At 35.0% G+C, this 21,913-nt stretch overlaps 1 protein-coding gene across 2 annotated transcripts in view; it reads left to right on the top strand.

Moving 5' to 3' along the window:
- Positions 1-21,913, top strand: part of WDR72 (WD repeat domain 72) — a 206,072-nt gene that overhangs the window by 34,405 nt on the left and 149,754 nt on the right. For both annotated transcript variants that reach the window (XM_088797215.1, XM_088797214.1), the window contains exons 3-12: positions 696-802; positions 7,258-7,336; positions 8,464-8,638; positions 9,309-9,385; positions 10,458-10,577; positions 11,542-11,687; positions 12,069-12,165; positions 16,831-16,972; positions 18,779-19,024; positions 21,532-21,752. In XM_088797215.1, the coding sequence (XP_088653341.1) occupies positions 696-802; positions 7,258-7,336; positions 8,464-8,638; positions 9,309-9,385; positions 10,458-10,577; positions 11,542-11,687; positions 12,069-12,165; positions 16,831-16,972; positions 18,779-19,024; positions 21,532-21,752 (1,410 nt within the window). The remainder of the gene's footprint in view (positions 1-695; positions 803-7,257; positions 7,337-8,463; positions 8,639-9,308; positions 9,386-10,457; positions 10,578-11,541; positions 11,688-12,068; positions 12,166-16,830; positions 16,973-18,778; positions 19,025-21,531; positions 21,753-21,913) is intronic.

Below are 21,913 nucleotides of genomic sequence, written 5' to 3'. Positions count from 1 at the left end.
AATAAGATTTCCTTATCATAGTTGTGAATATACTGGGGGTACCAAAAAAATGTACGAGTATACAAGTAGACACTTTGGTCAACATTGCTCAAGCAGTAGTTTGCCGTAATCAGAAGTGTCTGGAGGCTGATGGTAACCACTTTGAGCACCTCTTGTAATTGCAGAAGTCAAACGTGACTTGTATGCATCTTTTGTTATTGGGGTATATACTGTTTTCCCCCAAAAATAAGACCTAGCTGGACCATCAGCTCTAATCTGTCTTTTGGAGCAAAAATTAATATAAGACCCAGTCTTATATTATATAAGACCTGGTTATATTATATATATTATATTATATTATATTATATTATATTATATTATATTATATTATATTATATCATATCATATCATATCATATCATATCATATCATATATCATATCATATCATATCATATCATATTATAGACCGGTCTTATATTATAATAAAATAAGACCGGGTCTTATATTAATTTTTGCTCCAAAAGATACATTAGAGCTGATGGTCCAGCTAGGTCTTATTTTCGGGAAAACACAGTATTGAATATTACAACTTTAATAGTTTTCCTTTCTTAAAATATGATATACTTTTTTTGGCACCTCTGTATGTGTAATGTCATGTTTATATTTTCAACTGAAAAGTTTATAGCTGTTTAAAAGCTTACTCTCATCATTTACAGATTTCAGCAAAAGAACTTCTATTTGGTCATTTGGCTTCGGTAACGTGTTTGGCAAGAGCAAGAGACTTCTCTAAACAGCCCTATATCGTTAGTGCTGCTGAAAATGGGTAGGTACGGTGTGTGGGACTTTGTATTTGTCTCCATTTCCTCTCCGTTTTTAAAAACTGATGGGATACAGAATTCTAGTATCTCATCTAAGGCCAAAGGAAACCTTAGTGATTAACATGTTCCTTTGACATACAGGAAAATTTAGATCTTGAACTGTTGAGTAATTTGTGTAATGGTCCCAAGGAATATAATTAATACTGACTCCTAATGTTTAAATATCCCAACGTGTGTATCAGGCTGTGTGGCAGACTCACTGTGTAAAGGATACTGGCAAATGCCACCTATCATAGAATTAAAAATGGAAAAGTCTGGGTGCTTGTCTTTTTTCATGTAGTAACACACATTGAGCTTTTAAGGAAACCCATCCAAGCCTTCATAGTTTTGTGAAACAATTTAATAGTTGCAGTCTTCATGTTGTGCGCTTGTCTGAAATTATAAAACAAACAGGAAAGGGAGATAATTCAATTGTAAGTGGAACGGTGGGAGAAAGAAGGGAAAGAAACAGATGGTGATTTGGGTGTTATTTCATAGAAATGTGGTTTGTTCTGATGAAATAGAACTTAGTTGTAGGAAAAAGCCCCACTGATGGAAGAGCTACTAGGAACTAGACTCCACTGATGAGTTATTTGCCAAAGTGTACTCAGGAATGCGGAATCAAGTTAGCATGTATTTGTGCATAAAGGATTGGGTTACTGGTTTAAACAAAAGAACCCCTCTTTTGATTTTAATCTGAGGAAAAATTATATAGCTCTGAATTCTGAGAACCAAAAGAATGAGGAATCAAGTGGCCAACTTGTGGAAACTAAATAGTTTATAATAAAATGGCTAGAGGAACTGATATCAAAGAAGGACCTATTCTCATAGCTTATACCAAAGCCATAATTGTTATACTTAGATTGAGTTTTGAATAAGGCTAAAGTGAAATGTCTTAGTACATTCTTTTTTAACAATGGCCAATAACTTCCATATAATAGGGATGCTACAAAGCCTGTGACACATGGTGAAATATTTATTCCCACTCTAGAGCATTAGGGGGATGGTGAATTTTTTTCTGAGACTACTTGGGGAACTGAGAAAAGTAATAGCTACCATGTTTCCCCGAAAATAAGACTGAGTCTTATATTAAGGTTTGCTCCAAAAGATGCATTAGGGCTTACATTCATGGGATGTCATCCTGAAAAATTATGCTAGGGCTTATTTTCTGGTTAGGTCTTATTTTCGGGGAAACACAGTAAGTGAGAAACAGAGCTGAAAAGTAACTGAGTTCCAGCTTGAATTTTTTGTCCATAGTGGTCAATTTCCAGAAAAAAGTCTAGGGTTATGGACATATTCTTGATGATAGATTAATTCATCTATATGAGCCATATAGTATGATTGTTAAAAAGCCAAGGAGTCTGGTTTGGTCTTCCTTTTCCAGTATGATTTGAATTTTCTAGAACTGTGTTCCCTTTGGTGTCCAAAACTGGGCCAGCACCTATCATATACTTATTTCAGCTACTGTGTACATAACATATATAATTCTAATATAACATATTCTAATTTAGTAAATTATTACATTTACTAGGCTTGGCCTATTACCCCCAAACAACAATGATTTTTTTTTTTTAGTTTTCAGAAGTCCCAGGAAGTGACTATGGGCTTTGCATTTCTGCCTCTAAGGGAATCAAAGGGGACCCAAAATTACCTCATGACTCAGTTTTTCACTTCTTCCCCAAAGTATTGTGTAGGCATAAATGTGTATGCATACATCCTAAGATGCAGGAATCCCAGTAAACTGTAGGATAAATAAAAGGAAATAAACACTTGGAGACCTGATGATGAAATAACACAATGCTAAAAAAAAAAAAAAAAAGAGTGAGAAAGAGAGAGAGAGAAGATCCTGAAAGTGGTCAGTAAGAAAAAGTATTATTTACAAAAGAATGTTAAATAAACTGAGAGCTGACTTCTCAACAGTAAAATGAAACTACACAGTGGTGAAATATCTTCAAAAGGTTGAGAGAAAATGTCAGTCAACTTAGAATTATATCTTGAGAAAAAAAAAAAATATCTTAAAAATATGAACAAAAAATAGTAACATTTAAGACATACACTGATAAAACTTATAATCACTGCCAACAGACCCTCTATAAAGAACTAAATTTTAAATTATATGCTTCAGTAAGAACAATGATTTCAGAAGGAAAATCAGATGGAAGAAGGAATATTGAACAAAACGCAGCAAATATTTAAGAAATTTAAATAAACACGGACTATAAGACACTATAATGTTTATGTACACTTCCCATCCCCACCCTCCCCCTACACAATCCTAATGGACAATTGCATATAATAGTATAATGATCAGATTCCATGTATTCTGGTTTTTTAGAGGTAGGTAACTTAATCAAAAGGTGTTGATTCACTTTAGACTTTAAGCTAGATGTGCATGGTAATATTTCCAAGGTAGCTGTTAAAAGAACAGATAAAATAAAATAAAAAAAGAAAAGAAAAGAAATAGAATACATAGTAACTTCTAACTTAAGAAAAGAAAAAAAGAGTTTAATTCAAAGAAGACAAAAATAAATGGGACAATTAGAAAGCACAAAGTAAGATAGTTGAAATAACTGAATAAAACAGCAATCTAAATTATATGAAGGGACTAAACCCTCCAGTTAAATTACAGAGATTGTCAGACAAGACAAAACAAAAAACAACATAAAGACATGGAAAAGTTAAAAGTAAGTGGGTGGGGAAAGATTTATTAGATGAATGCTATCCAAAATAAGGTTGATATAGCTGTATTAATACTTTATGTTAACAAATATATGTAGTTAATAAAACTTTAAGGCAAAAAGTCTTGACACTGATAAAGAGGATCTTTTTTTTTTTTAAAGATTTTTTTTATGGGGGGAACGGAACAGGACTTTATTGGGGAACAGTGTGTACTTCCAGGACTTTTTTTTTTTTCCAAGTCAAGTTGTTGTCCTTTCAGTCTTAGTTGTGGAGGGTGCAGCTCAGCTCCAGGTCCAGTTGCCGTTGCTAATTGCAGGGGGCACAGCCCACCATCCCTTGCGGGAGTCGAACCGGCAACCTTGTGGTTGAGAGGACGCGCTCCAACCAACTGAGCCATCTGGGAGCTCAGCGGCAGCTCAGCTCAAGGTGCCGTGTTCAATTTTAGTTGCAGGGGGTGCTGCCCACCATCCCTTGCGGGACTTGAGGAGTTGAACTAGCAACCTTGTGGTTGAGAGCCCACTGGCCCATGTGGGAATCCAACTGGCAGCCTTCAGAGTTAGGGGCATGGAGCTCTAACCGCCTGAGCCACCGGGCCGGCCCCCTAAAGAGGATCTTTTTACTTATTAATAAAACTTTCAGTCAACAGTAAGAGATAATACTAGAGAGAGAAGCAGTTACTCAGGCTTGTTGGACACAGCTCTTCAAACCTGAGCTTATATCAGATCACCTGCAGAGCTTGTTTAAATGCAAATTTCTGGGCCCCACTCCTGAAGATATGGTTCAGTAGGTCTGGGCTAAGTTTCGAGGATTGCGTTTCCAACACATTCCTGGACAATGCTGATGCTACTATTTCAGAGAACATATTTGGAGTAGCAAGTCCCCTACATTTAGGGCAGTGAGGTCAAGAATGACTTGGGAAACTCAATGGTGATGACACCATTCATTGAGAATAGGGTACAAAGGAGGGAGGATGTGTGTTTTTTTTTTTTTATTGTTCCATTAAATTTATTGGGGTGACAATTGTTAGTAAAATTATATAGATTTCAGGTGTACAATTCTGTATTACTTTGAACACGAGACGTGTGCAGTCCTGCAAGTCATCCAGGTGGAGACATCTGATAGTTGCATATGGAAATCTAGAGCTCAGTGAATAGGTCTGGGCTTCCAACATCATATAGATGCTACCTGAAGTCATGGGACTAAATAATTAAGCTAGAGAGTGTGAAATGTAAGAATGCCTAAAGGAGAAATCTAAGGAACGCCAACATTTAAGAAACAGAAGAAGAGGAACCTGAGAATGCCAAAGGAAATCCAAAAGTATAGTGCAAGCAAGAGAAATCAAAGTTTGAAGAATATAATGGATTTCCAATTCAAGATGGCAAATGAAACATTCATGTTTATCTCCTCTCCATGTAGACACTTCATTAAAATTTGAGCAAAGCAATAGCAATGTTATAAGCACACAAATATGAGAGTAGGAATTAGGAATAGGGCTAAGAGAAAATAGTGTTTTTCTTTGTGATGACTGATTGATTTATCCACCGAATGAATTTTTATTGAGGTGTTGAGAAGGGGATGTAGAGTTGAATAAGAAAAAAAAGGCCTTTTCTCAAAAGGAACTTTTGGTGGGCATTTAAGTTTTCTAATTTTATAAGTTATAGATATTTGCCTCCGGTTTTTTTTCATTGAAATAAAAAAAGTTAAGTTTTAAAATTTTGGATATTGTCAAATTTATTTTTTTATAATTAGAAGTTTTTAATCTATGTACAAATGAGGAACAGTACTTAAAAAGAACAATATGCATTTTAATAGCTAATTTTCATGTTTTCTTATTATGTATTATGCATATTGTACAGTTCCAGCTAAAATGTCAATGCTACTTTTGATACAAAACAAATTTGCTTTTTCTTTTTTTCTTAAATAGAATTGATAGGCAAAAAAAATGTCTTTTTGTTTTGTGATATTGTATTGTTTTCATATTTAAAATAGAAAATAAGATAAGCAAAAAACAGCGAAAGCATTGGAATTCAAGAGAGTCTAGAAACATTAGTATTACTGGGGGAGCTTTTACTGATACGCAGGCTCCAACCCTGGAAAATGGGACTTAATTAGCCTGGTTTGATGTCTGGATTGAGTCCCAGACATCAGTGTTTTTTAAAAGCTCTCTGACAATTCTAATGTAAAGCAAGAGTTTTGAACCACTAGTTTGGAGATAGACTTACCTAAAAACAGGTTAACTGACCAGGAGCTTTTCAAAACCCCACATGTGAGGGTCCCAACACAGATCAGTGGAATCAGAATCTCTGAGGCTAATTTCTGAAATATTCACAGGTGATTGTTGATGTACTGCTAGAGCTGAGAACCACACTGATACACTCAAATCCCTTATAGAGATAAAACGTTACATTGATGACTGCTTAAAATTCTATTTTTTTTACTTTTGACATATATTTCTTTACCTTTGAGATCATTTTTTGAATTTCTACATTTCTCCCAGTCTTATTTTTCACACACACACACACACACACACACACTACACATTTTTTCCTGTTATTGAGTTACATGCCTCAGTTATTTTTGGAATAAGGTTGGATATAAACAGATAATTAATTAATATTTTGTTTCTAGAACATGGTTTCTCAGCCTCAGTACTAATAACATTTGGACCACTGGAGGATTCTTTGTTGTGGAGGACCATCCTGTGTGTTATGGGATGTCTAGCACCTCGGCCTTTGTCCACTAGATGTCAGTAGTGTGTTCCTAAATTGTAACAACCCCAAAATATCTTTAAACATTTCAAATGTCCTTGTGGGGGGGTGGGAGGGGGCATTACCCCAGGTTGAGAATCACTGATTTGGAGATTGAGTCCCGGTGTTTGGGTAGAAAAACAAAATAGCTTGCAAATGACCAAATACGTTTAACATTATCAGTCCATATCTTTTGTTTCTTAACAGCAGCTTCTCCCTTAAAGGCAATAAAGCTTTCATTTTTCTTCCAAGGAAAATTTTGCTTGTATGTCAAAGCTCTCAAAATAGAAGAATATTACCAAACAATCCTGAAACAGCCATTCTGGTTTTTGTGGACAGAAATCATAGTGATTTAAACTGTCTTACACTGGATGTATTTTTGTAGCTGTATTTCATAACTGTGTCTATCTCTTTGCCACATACATGTAACAAAGTCAGAGCTTTCAAACGATGAGAATTTTCTAGACATTAAGTGGCAAGGATGATTTCAGGATTTCAGAAGCAAAGAAATAAACCCTATCCGTGATAGACCAAATGTGGCCTCTTGGTGGCACTGTTTATTTTTTAAAACAATGATACCTGAGCTTCGCAAGATCAGCAGTTGATGCATTATGCTTTTCAGAATATGTAGTTTAAGTTCAGTGAAATAAACCATTTTCAAGAGGATGCAGTTTCCATGGAAAGATTGTTGTACTGACACTCTAACAAGCTGTGATGGCTGTATCCCCACAATTTGTTGTATTTCAGGTTGGCGCTAAGGTAAGTTTTGTAGGCTGGCGACAGGGTGTAATTACCCAAACCAAAAGACATAGGTACAGTATGTCATCCCTGCTAACGACTACAACATTTTCTTGCCCAGTAATCTGTAACAAAAAGCCACATAAACGATCAAGCTGCATTTAAGTGTAGCACTAAAGAAAAACTTGGTGGCACAAAAATTATTCCAGCCAATTGAGTGGAAATGACAGAGAATAATACAAAGTTATCTCTGGTAGGGAGATGTGTATTTGGAATGTCACCAACGGACAGTGCTTGGAGAAGGCCACGCTACCTTACAGGCACACTGCAATCTGTGTAAGTACATTCACTTCCTTCCTATCCGTTCTGGCTCCTACAACTTCAGCACACTGCTGTAAACCCATTTGAAGAAATGTCCTTTGGAGGACGTTCTTTTCTTGAATTTTTTATTTTGTCATTGAAGTAGAATATCGTCCATTTTCATCTGTTATTTTGACTTTTTGCTTCCCCGAAGTTATTGCTCAGCCAATTTTTTTTTTCTGAGTCTTTTATTTCTGTATCTCTCAACATAGATAAATTTGAAAGACAATTTTATATTTTTCCTTAGGCACACTCACAAAATAAGCACAGACAGCAACACACAGAGAGATTCTGTTTTAATGACATGCTGTTATATAAAGCAAAAAAAGGGTTTATTGCTTTGTTTTGTTTTGTTTATTACCTTGTTTCCAATTCCAACCTTTTTTGGGAGGATAGGTTCTTAATTTCTTATTTATGAAAAGAGAGCTAGAGGCATAGCCATAACTTGTATAATCACATTCCAATATTTAAAACTGATTTTGGCTTTTGGTAGATAGACGCCAAGCACATGTATAAGGGAGTTGCATGATTCCAGTGGTGCTGACAGCGTTTTTCATGTTTCACTCATTGCTTTTAGCATGGATGACCTGCATTGCAACATGCACATACTCCTTTCTGGGACCACAGCCCTGCTCAGTGAGAGGTCATCAAGTGCAGAATATATTACTCAATCTTTAATAAAAGTCATTGTCAGAACTTATTTGGCACAAGAATTGCTTCAGGTGCCCTTCAAACACTTTTATTTCTTTTCATCATGTAGCAATGTTGCTAGGAAAAGGAGCCTGGTTTTTGTTGTTGTTCAGTTCTACACAGCACTCCAGAAATAGTACACTTGTAAGCTTTCCATGATTTGGAATAGAGTCCTTCTTCACCAAAGATCCCCTTTCTCTAGAAAAACGATGAAATATCAATGAGACTAAAGCGCAAAATCAACACTTTAGAAGTATGGAATAACTGAACTAAAAGAAATTTTAGTTGCTCTTCATCGTAATACCTTAATTGAATAAAAGATAACACGAAAATCCAGAGAAGTTCCTGCCACAGCCAATATCATGTTAGTTGCAAGTGATAATTAAATTTTTGCTTGAATTCCGTTTGCATAGTATTACCACTGCTCATTCCGGATGACAGGAGAAGGCTGGCTTCTATGCTGTGGGGAATATCAAGACATTCTTATAATTGATGCCAAAACTTTGACTCTTGTTCACACTTTTACATCGTATCAGTCTCCTGATTGGATCAACTGCATGTGCATTGTCCACTCTGTCAGAATTCAAGGTAATAGTTAGATATTATGTGAGACTAAGATTGCATATAAAAAATATCAGGTCGGAACCATTTGTTAAATTATTGGGCAAGAGTTTAGAATGAATCTTTATGTTTACCTGTTAGTGGGGGTAATTCCTTAAGGCAGATCAAGAAAAACTGAGCATACCCAGGCCAGTGGTTCAAGTTATTGGAAATTTAGCGAGACGTTAAGACGGAGTGGAAAGAGGAGAATCTGTCTTTCCAACCCCCAGTTTTGCTTGGTACATTTTAAAAGTGACAAGTAGGTGTTTGTTTGTTGTGGATTAGCAGGACGCTTGGAACTTTTGTCCTGCTGTACCTTCTAGATGGAGTAATGAATTCAGTTTCTGTAATGACCAACTACACAGGAAAAGGAAGCCTGGGTCCTTACTGATTTCTGAACTAGGAAGTATAGTATTGCCAAAATGATGGTTGAAACGCGGTTCTGCCTTTAGTGGTGCTCTCTTATTCCATGGGGGTCACGTTGAAATTTTAAAACAAATTTAAAATGTGATCTAAAATCTTTGTCTTAAAAAAGCAACTAAACAGAGTATTTCCATCTACATATCCCCGCATAATCCTTGAATGACTATGAAATAATCTTTAAAGCAACCAGTTTTAGCAATGGCCAGTTGATATGCAACCTTTGCTGTTTCTACAGAAGATTCTCTCTTGGTCGTATCAGTAGCTGGTGAACTCAAAGTGTGGGATCTCTCTTCATCTATCAGCAGCATTCAGGTTGGTTTGTGAAACTCTCTTTTTCTCTAGTTTCAAGCATGTTTATTGAATTTTTTTTTTTAAGTTACAGGGATATTACATGCTTACTGTCAGAAGTTAAAATAATATAGAAGGGTATAAATTTTACCTCCATGTACTTCCCCCATCCCTTTTCCTGCTTCCAATGCCAGGGGTGGGCATTGGTAACAGTTAGATTGTGTTCTTTCATCCTTTTCTCCATGTATATATAAATGTCTTTATCTACACGTGCACACACACACTGAGTACATTTTTAATTGAAAATGCAAGTCATAGGAGAATATCTTTCAGTCCCTTACGGTAGAAGACCCCCTTTCTTCTGGGTGTGAGTGGTGGCAGGGAGATAGATCACTATGAACAGCTAGGGGTCATGTACACTGGGGGTCCAGTATATTCATTCAACTGCCTGCTAGCATCAGGCTCCAAGTTGAAGTGATGAACAAGAGAACAGTCATAGTATTTGTTTTGGTGACAAAATTGTTTTGATCGTCCCATGGAGCGCTGGGCTGTCCTTAGGAGTGTCTTCGTGGAAGAAGCCATGAATCGTATTGGCATACTGAGCCTAAGAAACACACACCTGTCATTTTCAGAAACTGAGACTAGAGCATTCTATATATTCTATGCTGGCCACTCTTCTACCTTTTCAAAGCACTTTGTGTGTTTTTCTATTATAGTGATTAAGATACCACAGGGTTTTTAAAAAATTATTTTCTTTCTTTTTTGGGGGGTGGAGGAGGGACGGTTATATTTCTGCCATGTCTGAAAGTCAGTAACTTATTCTTATCTTTACATTCTCAGCATCCAGCTTCATCCCCCACAGGATGTTTGTTGAATGATTGTATGTAATGAATCCTTGAGTCCAGATGGGTTGCCTGTTCATGCGTTCTTTTGTAAAGTAACTTTTTAGTTCAGAAAACTTAAAAGGAAAACTGGGGTACTTTTCATTTTATAATAATGGTGTGCTCTATTTCAGGAGTTCAGGGGAGCAAATCTTCTGATACAGTCACATAAATTACCTAGAACTAGTACTAAAATGTTTCCATTCATTTTGAAGGAAAAGCAAGATATCTATGAAAAGGAATCCAAATTTCTCGACTCGCTGAACTGCCGAACAGTACGATTTTGCACATATACAGAGAGACTTCTATTGGTGGTATTTTCTAAATGTTGGAAGGTATTATAAAATAACATAATAAATACCAGTGATATATAAATATATTTTTTCTTGTTCAGTGCAACAATTATACGAATATGACTTAAATGTGATACAAACTCTTTATAACGTTATTACCCGAGCATGGATGACCTATCTTTTATGAATGACTTTTATTAGTTTTCCATTCCTCAGCTGTTTTGCTTCTCAGGATATTATGTAAGTAGTAGTCTATGCTCATTTTATTAATAACAAACCATATTAATACTGAGCGTTTATCTCTAGATTATTTTCAAAAGTTGGTGCTTCCCTAAATTTTAGAATTAAAAAGAAAACTCATACTTTTCACCTACCTAAATTGATCTCATTTATAGATTTTTTTTTTCTTTTCCTGCTCTGTCACTACATTTGTTTTTAGGGAATATGTATACCTTTCTTGTAAATCTATTCATTGATGTCTCCAAGAAGAAACAAAGAAAGTTACCATCACTTGATAGCATCCTTTTATCTTTTAATGTTTGATATACCTGGCTCAGTTAACAACACAATGTTGTCTTACTTACGTGCTGATGTATTTTAAGTGAAAATGTAAAGTGTATGGTCTAACAAAAGATTTCTGCTGTATAAACCTTTTTTGTGTAATAAATTTTGCAAATGTTAAAGTTGGACGATCTGTATGGAAATGATAAAATTACATAGAGATTTTGGGGATTTTTTGGTCTCTGTGTTTCATGGACACTTTTTGGAATGAGATAGCTAAATAAAGTTTATCCACTGAAACTTACCTTAGGATACATATGAAAAAATAAGTACTAGTAAGATATCTTGATACATGAGTATAGTGTGGCCTATCATTGATACTTCATATATTGTTGCATTAATGCTGTGATCTCAATAGTCTTGATAAGCACAATTTATCTTTCATCTCATTGGCAGATTAGACTGAAAGCTTTTGTTAATGTGCACCATTCATTTTGTGTTTTAGGTTTATGATTACTGTGATTTTTCCCTTCTATGCACTGAAGTCACTAGAAGTGGGCAGTTCTTTGCTGGTGGAGAGGTGCTTGCTGCTCACAGAGTCATCATCTGGACAGAAGATGGTCACAGTTACATCTATCAGCTGCTGAACAGGTGGGCTCAGATGGGCGCAGCATACAAAACATTCAGGTTGAAAATGAACTTTGGGAGGTTTATTATGGAAAAATCCCTGCATGCTGCCCATGATCAAAAACCAGAACAAAACAACTTTGGCACTAGAAGATTTACTCTGGGCTTGGTAGGCTTCCGCCTTTGTATAAAACAGCAGGGGAGGAAGGAATGAGATTAACCATGTATAACTTGTACAGCTGGTGCTGGGTTTTCAAAAAGTCACTTGTAATTATTAACCCAACAATTTCTAACTAGAATTTAGAAACTTGAATGGTACCATCCGGCTTTTGAAAGTGGGAGGGGAAAAAAACGAATAAAGGACCCCAAAGTTGTAAACTTTGCTTTTTATTTTTTGCCACGCAGTGGGCTTTCAAAAAGCATATACCCTGCTGATGGAAGAGTGCTTAAAGAGACCATTTATCCTCATTTACTGTGCTCTACTTCTGTGCAGGAAAATAAGGTAATGCAAGAAAAGAGGGACTACCTCAAAGCTGTTTCACTCTGTGTCTTAGATAAGTGTTGCTTTGTCTGTAACAGAGTCAAGATTGAAAAAAACTGAAGAATCACATCAAGTTGTTAACAAGAAAATCAAATCTAAGTGTTCATAGCTACTGAAGAGAAAACTTTGCCTTTAAAAAATCTATTTTTTTCAAGTCTGGTTGAACAATACATATTTATTACAGAAAATTATAAATGTTTTAAAAATCAAAGGAATTAAAATTCCTAATTTGCCACCATAAATAGCCACCATAAATATTGCCACCATAAATATTGTAAATATTTCTTATTTTATGTATTTACTTAGTTCAATTGGAAATTTTTCAAATATTTGAAAAGTTTCAAATTAGTATAATCACCACTCTTACATGTACCCTGTACCTAGATTCATCAATTGTCAACATTTTGCCGTATTTATTTTTTATCTCGGTGTGTGTGTGTGTGCGTGTATACACATATATAAAGAGGGTGCCAATAAAATGTATACACTTTTTAAGAAAGGAAAAAATTGTATTAAAATTGTAATACTCAATATATACCAAAAACAAAAGATGATTGCAAGTCATGTTTTGACTTCTGCTATTACAAGAGGTGCTCAAAGTGGTTACCATCAGTATAATTTTAATACACCTTTTTCCTTTCTTAAAATGTGTATACATTTTTTGACACCCTCTATACACACACACACACACACACTTTTCACTGATCCTTTTGATAGCTGGTTTGATACATTATTAACATTTTGATGTATCTAATTTTTAAACTTTATCAAATGGTTTAAATTTACATCCTATTTTATTTTTTAGTTAACTATATATTGAGATCATTTTCACATGTGTTTATTTCTTCTTCTGAATAAATTTTCTTCTCTAAACAAGTATAATTATGAATCCTGGTAGAGAATTGAGGATATAATTGTGAGCTTTTACTCGACTGAATTATATCTTTGACACTCTATGAAGCCTGGAAATTTAAGCACTTATTTTATTATAGTAATATTAACCAAAGTGTTTTCTTTTAACCTATTGGACTTAGTCAACAGTTAATTATCCAAAAATATATTTCATGGATAATGGAGTTTTGAGCTATTGATGTGTCAACCAGGGAAGCATATTACTTTTTACAGAGTGATGGTTTGCTTAATTAGACATCATGGCTGTTGGAAATCCTATAGTTCAGTGACTGTTCCTTTAACATATCTGTGAGGTTTTGATGCAAAAGCTTGATTAAGAAACTGTCATCCAAAAATGAGAACTCCAGGTACCACTGGGGCCTAGGCAAACTTTAGAATTATGGCATCCAGCAGTATTTCCAAAGTCATTTGTGGGCGTCCATAAAGCTTTGGGTTGCTGTTGATCACAAAAGCAGTAGTGCCGTTTACTCAGAAAGGCATTTTTAGTTACTTTAAAAAGACCTGCCTTTCTTCCTTTTGAGCTCCAGAATGCATTTTTATAAAGCGCAAATTCCCCTGAAAGCTAAATAGGAACTTCTAGTCTACTGTAAATATCAATATATACATTACTATGAGGAAAAAGTATGGCAGTTAAAAATTAACTTAAAAAATACTAATCTTATGAAGTGCTACCTTACATTGTTTCTCAAAATGTGCAGATAAAGATTTCTGGGTCTTCTATCAATAATTGTTATTGAGACAACCACGGTTGTTTTAGTATTTTAAAAGTGGGAAGTGTTCGGAAGCCAGTGAGATATGAATAGGATAGTCTGAAACTGAAAGAAGATGGTGTACTCAGCCTGGATAAAGGGTACTCTTCCGTGCCCTGTATCCAGCCAAGAAATTAAAGTCAGACATTGTTCTTTTTATTCAAACAACACCCATATTCACTAAATCACCCATATTCACTAAATATAAGACTTCTTAGTCGCTCTTGCCTTTAGAAGGTAATGAAGGCATTTTGGTGGGGTGGGGAGATGAATTTGATAGTCATAATGAGCTTAGAAAAGAGTGCTGTGTAAATATGTAGTATTGACTGGACTATTTTTTTTTTTTATCAATACCATAGAATTAAATTAAGATTTGAGAGTCACATGTTCTCAGAATTACTATTGGTGATGTAGGGAACATAGCTGCTGATGGAGTTGTAGTAGCAAGAATAGGGATTCCGCCTTCCTTCCAGTAGCTTTATAAGAGTCTCCCTGGCTTCACATCACAGCTGATGATCCCTGAGGCTGGTGGCAGGGCACCTGGCTGTTAAGATGGGGAGCTGGGCTTCCCAGGGTCTTAGCTGAGAAGAAGGACTGCAGCGCTGAGGTGAGAGTAACTGAGATAGAAACAACCTGAGGGTTGCACATAAGAAATTTGAGTGCATGAACTAAGGGTAATGACAATGGTGATAATGATAGGGAACTATTTTTGAGTCCTTACTATTGTCAAACATACACACGGTATGTTTGCATCACTTCCCACCATATCATTTGCATCACTTCCCACCATGATCTCATTTTAAAACTGAGGTTCAGAGAAGTCAATTCCCAAAATTTGAACCCAGGCAGTTCAGCCCCAGAGTCTGGTAATGGGTCTTTGCAGTGAGTTTCTCAATTATTCTGAAAGTATACAATAAGAATGGTTAATATTTATTGAGTATGTTCCAAGTGCCTGGAACCATTCTAAGTGCCTTCCTTTTATCAACTCATTAATCCTGACAGCAATCCCACATAGTAGGTGCCTTAGCCTTCTTTCACAGTTAGGGAACATGAGACAGAAAGAAGTTACGTAAATTACCTGTCAGGTAATTAGCTCTTTTAATGGAGTTCATACGTGCTAAAACCAGGATTTGAATCCAGGCCATTAGCCCAAGAGAATTCACTCTTAATGACTATTGTGTTACCATTTGGAGGATGGGTACTCCTTGTGATGGGTACTGGGTCCTGTGATGAAAAATCAGAATTCATAGAAGGGGCTGTGAGCAGGTGTGCAGGTGAATTGCAGAAGTAGAGTGGGAAGGAGGATGGAGGTGTTAAGGAGTGGGTGTGAGCAAGTGAGGAATGGCAGTGAGAAGCTGAGGGCAGCAGAGATAACAGCAGCACAGGGGGTCTGGGCATTAGGGACAGCACGCGGAGCTGCGAGAGAGGAGCTGTGTGCCCCCCCCCCCCCAACGCCAGTCATCCTCCAGACACTGTGGAGCTTCAATTTTTAGGTTCCCAAAGTTTGAGAGAGTTTGAAAAGCCAACTTAACCAAATTTTATCAATACCATTCCAACATATACAAAAATGATGGCCATGAGAACTCTTAAGACCCCAAATGGCCTTCTGAATCTTAAAACAAAACAAAACAAAAACAAAATAAAACAAGATTTATTCAGAGAACTTGCTTCATTGGAGCTGTTTTCCCTTCCACAATGTTCTCATTTCTTGGGACCATAGAGGATTACACATCTTGGTTGGATGGTCTTGGATTAGTTTCTTATTCTCTTTCTGTCTTAGTTTTCTTATCTCCATAACAAGACTTAACAATATTTATTTACTTTCTAGCTTTGTTGTGAGGATTAAATGTAGCAGTATTTCTGCCCTTAATATTCTCTGAAGATACAGAATAGAATTTTTCCACTAATGTCCCCAAGTCCAGACCTTCAAATATACTTTTGACTAGGAACTGACATTTTCTTAGACTTCTTTAATTCAAACACCAGCACTTGGCTTTCTTTTCAGGGTGCCTTTTATTTGTACATCAAAGGTAGTTTTTATTTTTCTAATTTTACTCCTTTGTGCATAATCTCTATATACAAGTCTGCCCAAAGAACATCTACATTGCACTGAGTAGTAGGGAGACTCTAGACTCACTAGTGAAAGCATGTCTGTCAGAAAACTGATGCCCAACAGTCATATTCTGCCTCAGCAAAATTATAACTCTCTCTCTATAAATATATGACATTTATATAAATTATAAATATGTGATTCATATTTATATTAATATAATAATACAAACATACATTTTTAATAAGTTAATGGATTCACTTTTGTTTTCCTTTGTGAGTACTTGGAAAATTTGGATTCAAGTATGTTAAATCTGAAAAATGGTCAACAGAAAGTGGAAAGCATTTTAATAACACAAAATTACCGTGCAAATATTTGTTGTTGCTATTTTAACTGACAATTGGAACTGAAGAGACCATAAATAAATCAGGTCTTCTTAGTGGACAGTAAAGTATTATCATCAAGATATGGGCTCTTGAGTCAGAATTACTGGATTCAAAAACCCATTGCCCTCTAAATCACCTTAGATAAATCAAGCCCTTCACTCTCAGTTTATTCATCTGTAAAGATAATGATAGTACCAGCTTCATGGGATGATTGTGAGCATTGTTTAACTGAATACATGTAAAGCTCCTAACAGTATATGTAATACATACACAGAACATGTTCAATAAATGTTAGATATTCTTATTAACTCCCTGAAGTCTAGCTGATGATATCACTTCTTATTTTATAAAATTTTACTTTTCTTGAGTAAGAGATTATAATTACTTGAAATTTTTGAAACAGCAGAAATAAATGGAAACTTTCAATTTAGTTCGTCTATGAAACCTTGTTCCTCCATTGAGAAACAGTGACTGTCATTTTGTGCTTAGATATTTTCCTATATAAACAATAACTTTTTGTTTGGACCAGAGCCTTCCCTTTGTCATGGGCTACATGAATGAAAGGAAAGAGCCTTTTTATAAAGTACTTTTCTCTGGTGAAGTCTCAGGAAGAATTACTTTGTGGCATATCCCTGATGTTCCCATCTCCAAGTTTGATGGTTCCCCTAGAGGTAAGACAATTTCCATTTCTAATCACATATACTACAATTCATGCTGGCAACAACAATATAGAGTAGGCTGACACACCATACTTACGTTTTTTTCAATTTGTCATGCCCGTGTGCTTTCTCAACCAATTTCTCTATTGGGGTTAGTACTGCTTCTTGGGGCAGCAAGCACAGGGATAAACTTGGGCACTAAATTTTGCAATGTGAATGATTTAATATTTGCTTATTGTAATTTCTCTTAAAATGAAAAACTGAAACCATCAAAGTAAACAGTACTGTGGAGAACCTTCAAACTCCTAAGACTATGTGTTCCACATTGAGGAACCCATCTTACTCTTTTCACCTTATTTCAAAATCAGTGTATCGTCTCCATGAATCATTGTCCGGGTGTCTGGACACAGCAGACACAGGGTCCTTAATAGTTGCATTTCTAAGCACACATTTCCATTAGTTACCGTTTTCATTGATATTGTGTACTTTTAGTGTTTCTGTCCCAAATGTTTTCAAAATGATTTATTGAGACCTAGATTAATAAGAAATGGGTCAAGAGATAGACTTAGAGTTTGGTATGGTGTGTGGAAAAGTTTCTTACAAGTCAACTTTAACAGTTAAAAAGTGTATCATGCCCACTACTGAGCCTGCGTCATGGCAGCTCTAGGATTTCTCATGTTTGTTCTACTTCCAGCGGTGGAATAAAATGTGTTGTCCACCTTCTTTATCATTAGAACCGTAGAACTTTATGAAAACTCTCAGAGCTAGTCTAAGGTTTGGGATTGAGATTTACACAGTCACTGTGGCATGTGTACTGCAAGGTTGAAGAGGCCCTTTCATAGAGAGGTAGGTTGGCTTCAACTGGCCATCTTTGCTCCTGGATGCCAAGCCTCTCCCACTTCTGAAACCTGCCTGAGGCCCAGTTCAAATGCTTAGGTGGTCAGCTACCATGTTTCCCTGAAAATGAGACCTAGCCAGCCCATCAGCTCTAATGTCTTTTGGAGCAAAAATTAATGTAAGACCCAGTATTATATTTTATTATGTTATGTTATGTTATGTTATGTTATGTTATGTTATGTTATGTTATGTTATGTTATGTTATGTTATGTTATGTTATGTTATGTTATGTTATACTATACTATACTATACTATACTATACTATACTATATTATATTATATTATAAAGACCTGATCTTATATTACAAGACTTATTTTACTTATAGTAATATATTACAAGACTTTTTTTACTTATAGTAAAATAAGACTGGGTCTTATATTAATTTTTGCTCCAAAAGATGCATTAGAGCTGATGGTCCAGCTAGGTCAGGGAAACATGGTATATAAAATGGTAATCAGTACTCTTAGTAGCCATAGATAGTTGCCTGAGGTTATGGTATGATTTTGAGATATTCCTACTCTTAACAGTTAAAGAATAAATTTCTTCCATTCACCTCACACAACTAAAAGACCCCCAATTTTCCTTCTTAACATTGCTAAGGCAAGTAGAGAACTCGTGAGATTGGTCCACCATTCTATATCACTGTAAGAGTTTCTCAGTTCTTTTCAGTTGACCTAAGTCTAAAATGAATGCACTAATGCACATCTATGCTTCTGAGGATACTTGAAGGACAGAGGACCAATAAAGTTGCACTTTGAGTGAAGACAGTGGATGGCAGGGGAACTTTTCTGCCTATAACCCACTATTAGGATGGCAAAGGAGCCTCTATGTACCCCAACAGACAGTGTCTTGATAATGTTTTCAATATCTGTGATGACTATATAAACCAAATTCTCCCTTTTTGTGTGTTTTCCTTTTAGAGATACCAATAACTACTACCTGGACCCTTCAAGATAATTTTGATAAACATCATATCATGTCACAAAGTATTGTTGACTACTTCTATGGGTTTAAAGATGGAGCTGGAACTGTGGTAATCACTTCATCAGAGTATGTTCCAAGTCTTGATAAACTAGTATGTGGCTGTGAAGATGGGACAATTTTCATTACGCAGGCTCTGAATGCTGCCAAAGCAGGTCTTCTGGAAGGCGGTTCTTTACTAAAAGGTCATTGAATTTTATTCAACCCTATTTATTTATCTAAATTTCAACTTTAAAAAATCTATACTAAGAACATTGCCAAAGCTTAAAATATTTGCTGGCATTTTCTAATAAAAAATGTGTACATTTTAATTATACATATTATATATATATATGTATATATAATACGTATAGTATATACATATATACATAATATATATATATATACACATATATATATACCGGGGAGCCAAAAAGTGTATACATATGACTTGTATTCATCTTTTGTTATCAGTATATATTGCGTATCTCAATTTTAATACAGTTTATTTGTTTCTTAAAATATGTATACATTTTTTGTCACCCTCTGTGTATATAGATAGATAGATATAGATGTAGATATAGGTATATGAAACATTAAAACATGCATATATATATATATATATATATATATATATATATATACATGTTTATATGTGTAAATATATATATATATTTAATATATATTTTTAAAACCAAACAGAAAGTCATACAGTGAGAAATATGTTTCTCTTTCCTTGATCTTTCTGTTTCCTTCACCAAAGGCAACTGCTAGTAAGTTTCTTTATATCCTTCTCATATTTTTCTATGCATATAAAAGCATATACCAACATAGCAATATATATTCTTTTAATTAGTTTGTACAAACAGAAGCATATTCTACACATATTTACTGAAATGTTCTTAAACACCTCTCAAAATGTTTTAGAGCACGTTCTTTATGAGCCCATTTAAAATGATTAATAATAATTTTAATTTGTAAAAATATTAATTGTGTTTAAGTTTTTCTAGTCTTTGGCACTAAGACAATGCAGAATTAGCTATCTTTGCACATATATGTGGGTATATCTATAGTATCAATTCCCAGAATTATTAGATCAACATTTGTGTATATGTTTAATTTTGAAAATATGTCTAATAATGTTTTTCAACGAACATGCATCAATATACATGTGTATCCACTAACAACCTACGCAAATACCTTCCCCCCGCCCCCAACTTTAGCCAACTTTGTGTGCTATTAAACTTTTAAATATTTGTCAATCTGGAGAAAAAGGTATCTTCCTGTTTTATTTATTTTTTCTTTCTTTGTTAATGAAATATAAGTATGTTCTTATATATCTTTGTGCATTGTAATCCTGAATATTTATTAAATAAATACTGTTGAGCAGTAAGTTGTCTTATGTAAAGGAAGAAAAAGTAGGAAATGGTTGAGACTTGGAGATGTGTATCGCACATCCTTATGGGTAAAGACCAAATCTCACTTAAGAAAAAAAAAGATCTTGTTACATTGTCTACTATTGTTCTCAGCTTACTTTGGCTACTTAATAAAACATACTACCTTGGGATTCAGTGACTGAAACAGAGTAGTGAATAACAATGAACGAATGGCTGCTGTTAAAAGTTAGTGAAAAAGCTTAAGACCTTAACATTTTTTACCAAAGCTGATTTGTCTCATCCAGAAAACAAGCAGAAACTTACATTTGACTTGTAGAATCTGAATTAATATTCATCTTGCTTTGCTTACAAGATATAAAGTGAGGATATGCCTGATGAATTAGAAACAGCTAATGATTCTTTAATGGAAGTAACAATGACTCTTTGGGACTCATTTTTAATTTGAATAAAGAGAGTTTGTGGTCTGTGGTCCTTTCCAATTTTTTTTTAGGTTTGGCTAATGAAGAAGCAGTGTGGAAACTGGGTGTCAATAGCGCTGTGTTCTAGTACAGCTATGGTATGAAATACCCAGTTTCCTACCAAGTGCCAGTACTAAGAAAATTATGGGCATTATCTTATTTATTCTACCTAACAGTCTTGTAGAAGTAAGTGCTATTATTATCCCAGTTTTTTAGATGCAGTACCTGTGGCTTAGAAGGTAAACGCAACTCATCTTTGGTAACACATCTAGTGAGTAACAGACCCAGAAAAAGCCAGATTTGTTTAACAGCAAAGCTATGCTCTTAAAACATCATGCTGTGCTTTTTCATACTTGGATTCAAGTCAGCTTAACCTCTCTGAGCCTCAAATATTTTATCTGTTAAATGAAGAAGTAGAGTTAGGTAACCTCTAATATCTTTGAAAGCAAAAACTGTTCTATGAAACTTTTCTTTTAAACTAGACTTAGTCATGCTAATTTAAAGGACAGAGGTAATGTTCTGAGATTATTTTTGTAGAGGCAAAATGTTCAAATTCATTTACTCTTTTAGAACAGTGTTTGCTATTTTATGCACTGGTATTGGTAACTGGCTAAAATTCTTAAAGAATTAGTAGACTGAAAAACCAGCATCAGTGCTTCATCAAAAGCACGCTCTGGCTGATGAAGAGGCACTTGCCTCTTGAGATGGTCCAAGAGTTGTTTATTGATTTTTTTAGCCAACTGTCTAGCTTTAATTATATGTAGTTTTCTTATGTTAAACATTTATAAAATACAATCTCAGGACTATTTCTTGAACACAAATAACTTTTGTTTTATTTGGTGCTTGGTTGTTTTTCAGATTCCCTTCCTCACAAAGTTCTCAAAGGCCATCAACAAAGTGTTATTTCATTACTTTACCCACATGGTCTCTCTTCAAAATTAGACCAAAGTTGGCTGGTGTCTGGGGACCAGGACTCATGTGTCATCTTGTGGAATATCTTTACTGAAGAAATTTTGCATAAATTCTTTTTGGAAGCTGGTCCGGTAACAAGTCTTTTGATGTCACCAGAGAACTTCAGAGTGAGTTAAGATAAAGAGTAAAACATATCACATAAATTTGAAAGTTACATAACATACAACTAGATGATTTTAATTCATTCCTTTCTAATATTTTATATGAATTTTATTATTACAGCTTATACAAGTAATTTGGTTCGAAGGCAATGGTTTTGTCAATTCTT

This window comes from Rhinolophus sinicus, chromosome 3 (assembly GCF_057876585.1).
Source record: "Rhinolophus sinicus isolate RSI-liver-muscle chromosome 3, RSI-T2T, whole genome shotgun sequence".
In the NCBI taxonomy this organism is placed as follows: Eukaryota; Metazoa; Chordata; class Mammalia; order Chiroptera; family Rhinolophidae; genus Rhinolophus; species Rhinolophus sinicus.
The sequence above is the reverse complement of the archived record's forward strand: the minus strand, read 5'-3'. Positions and strand labels throughout refer to the sequence as shown.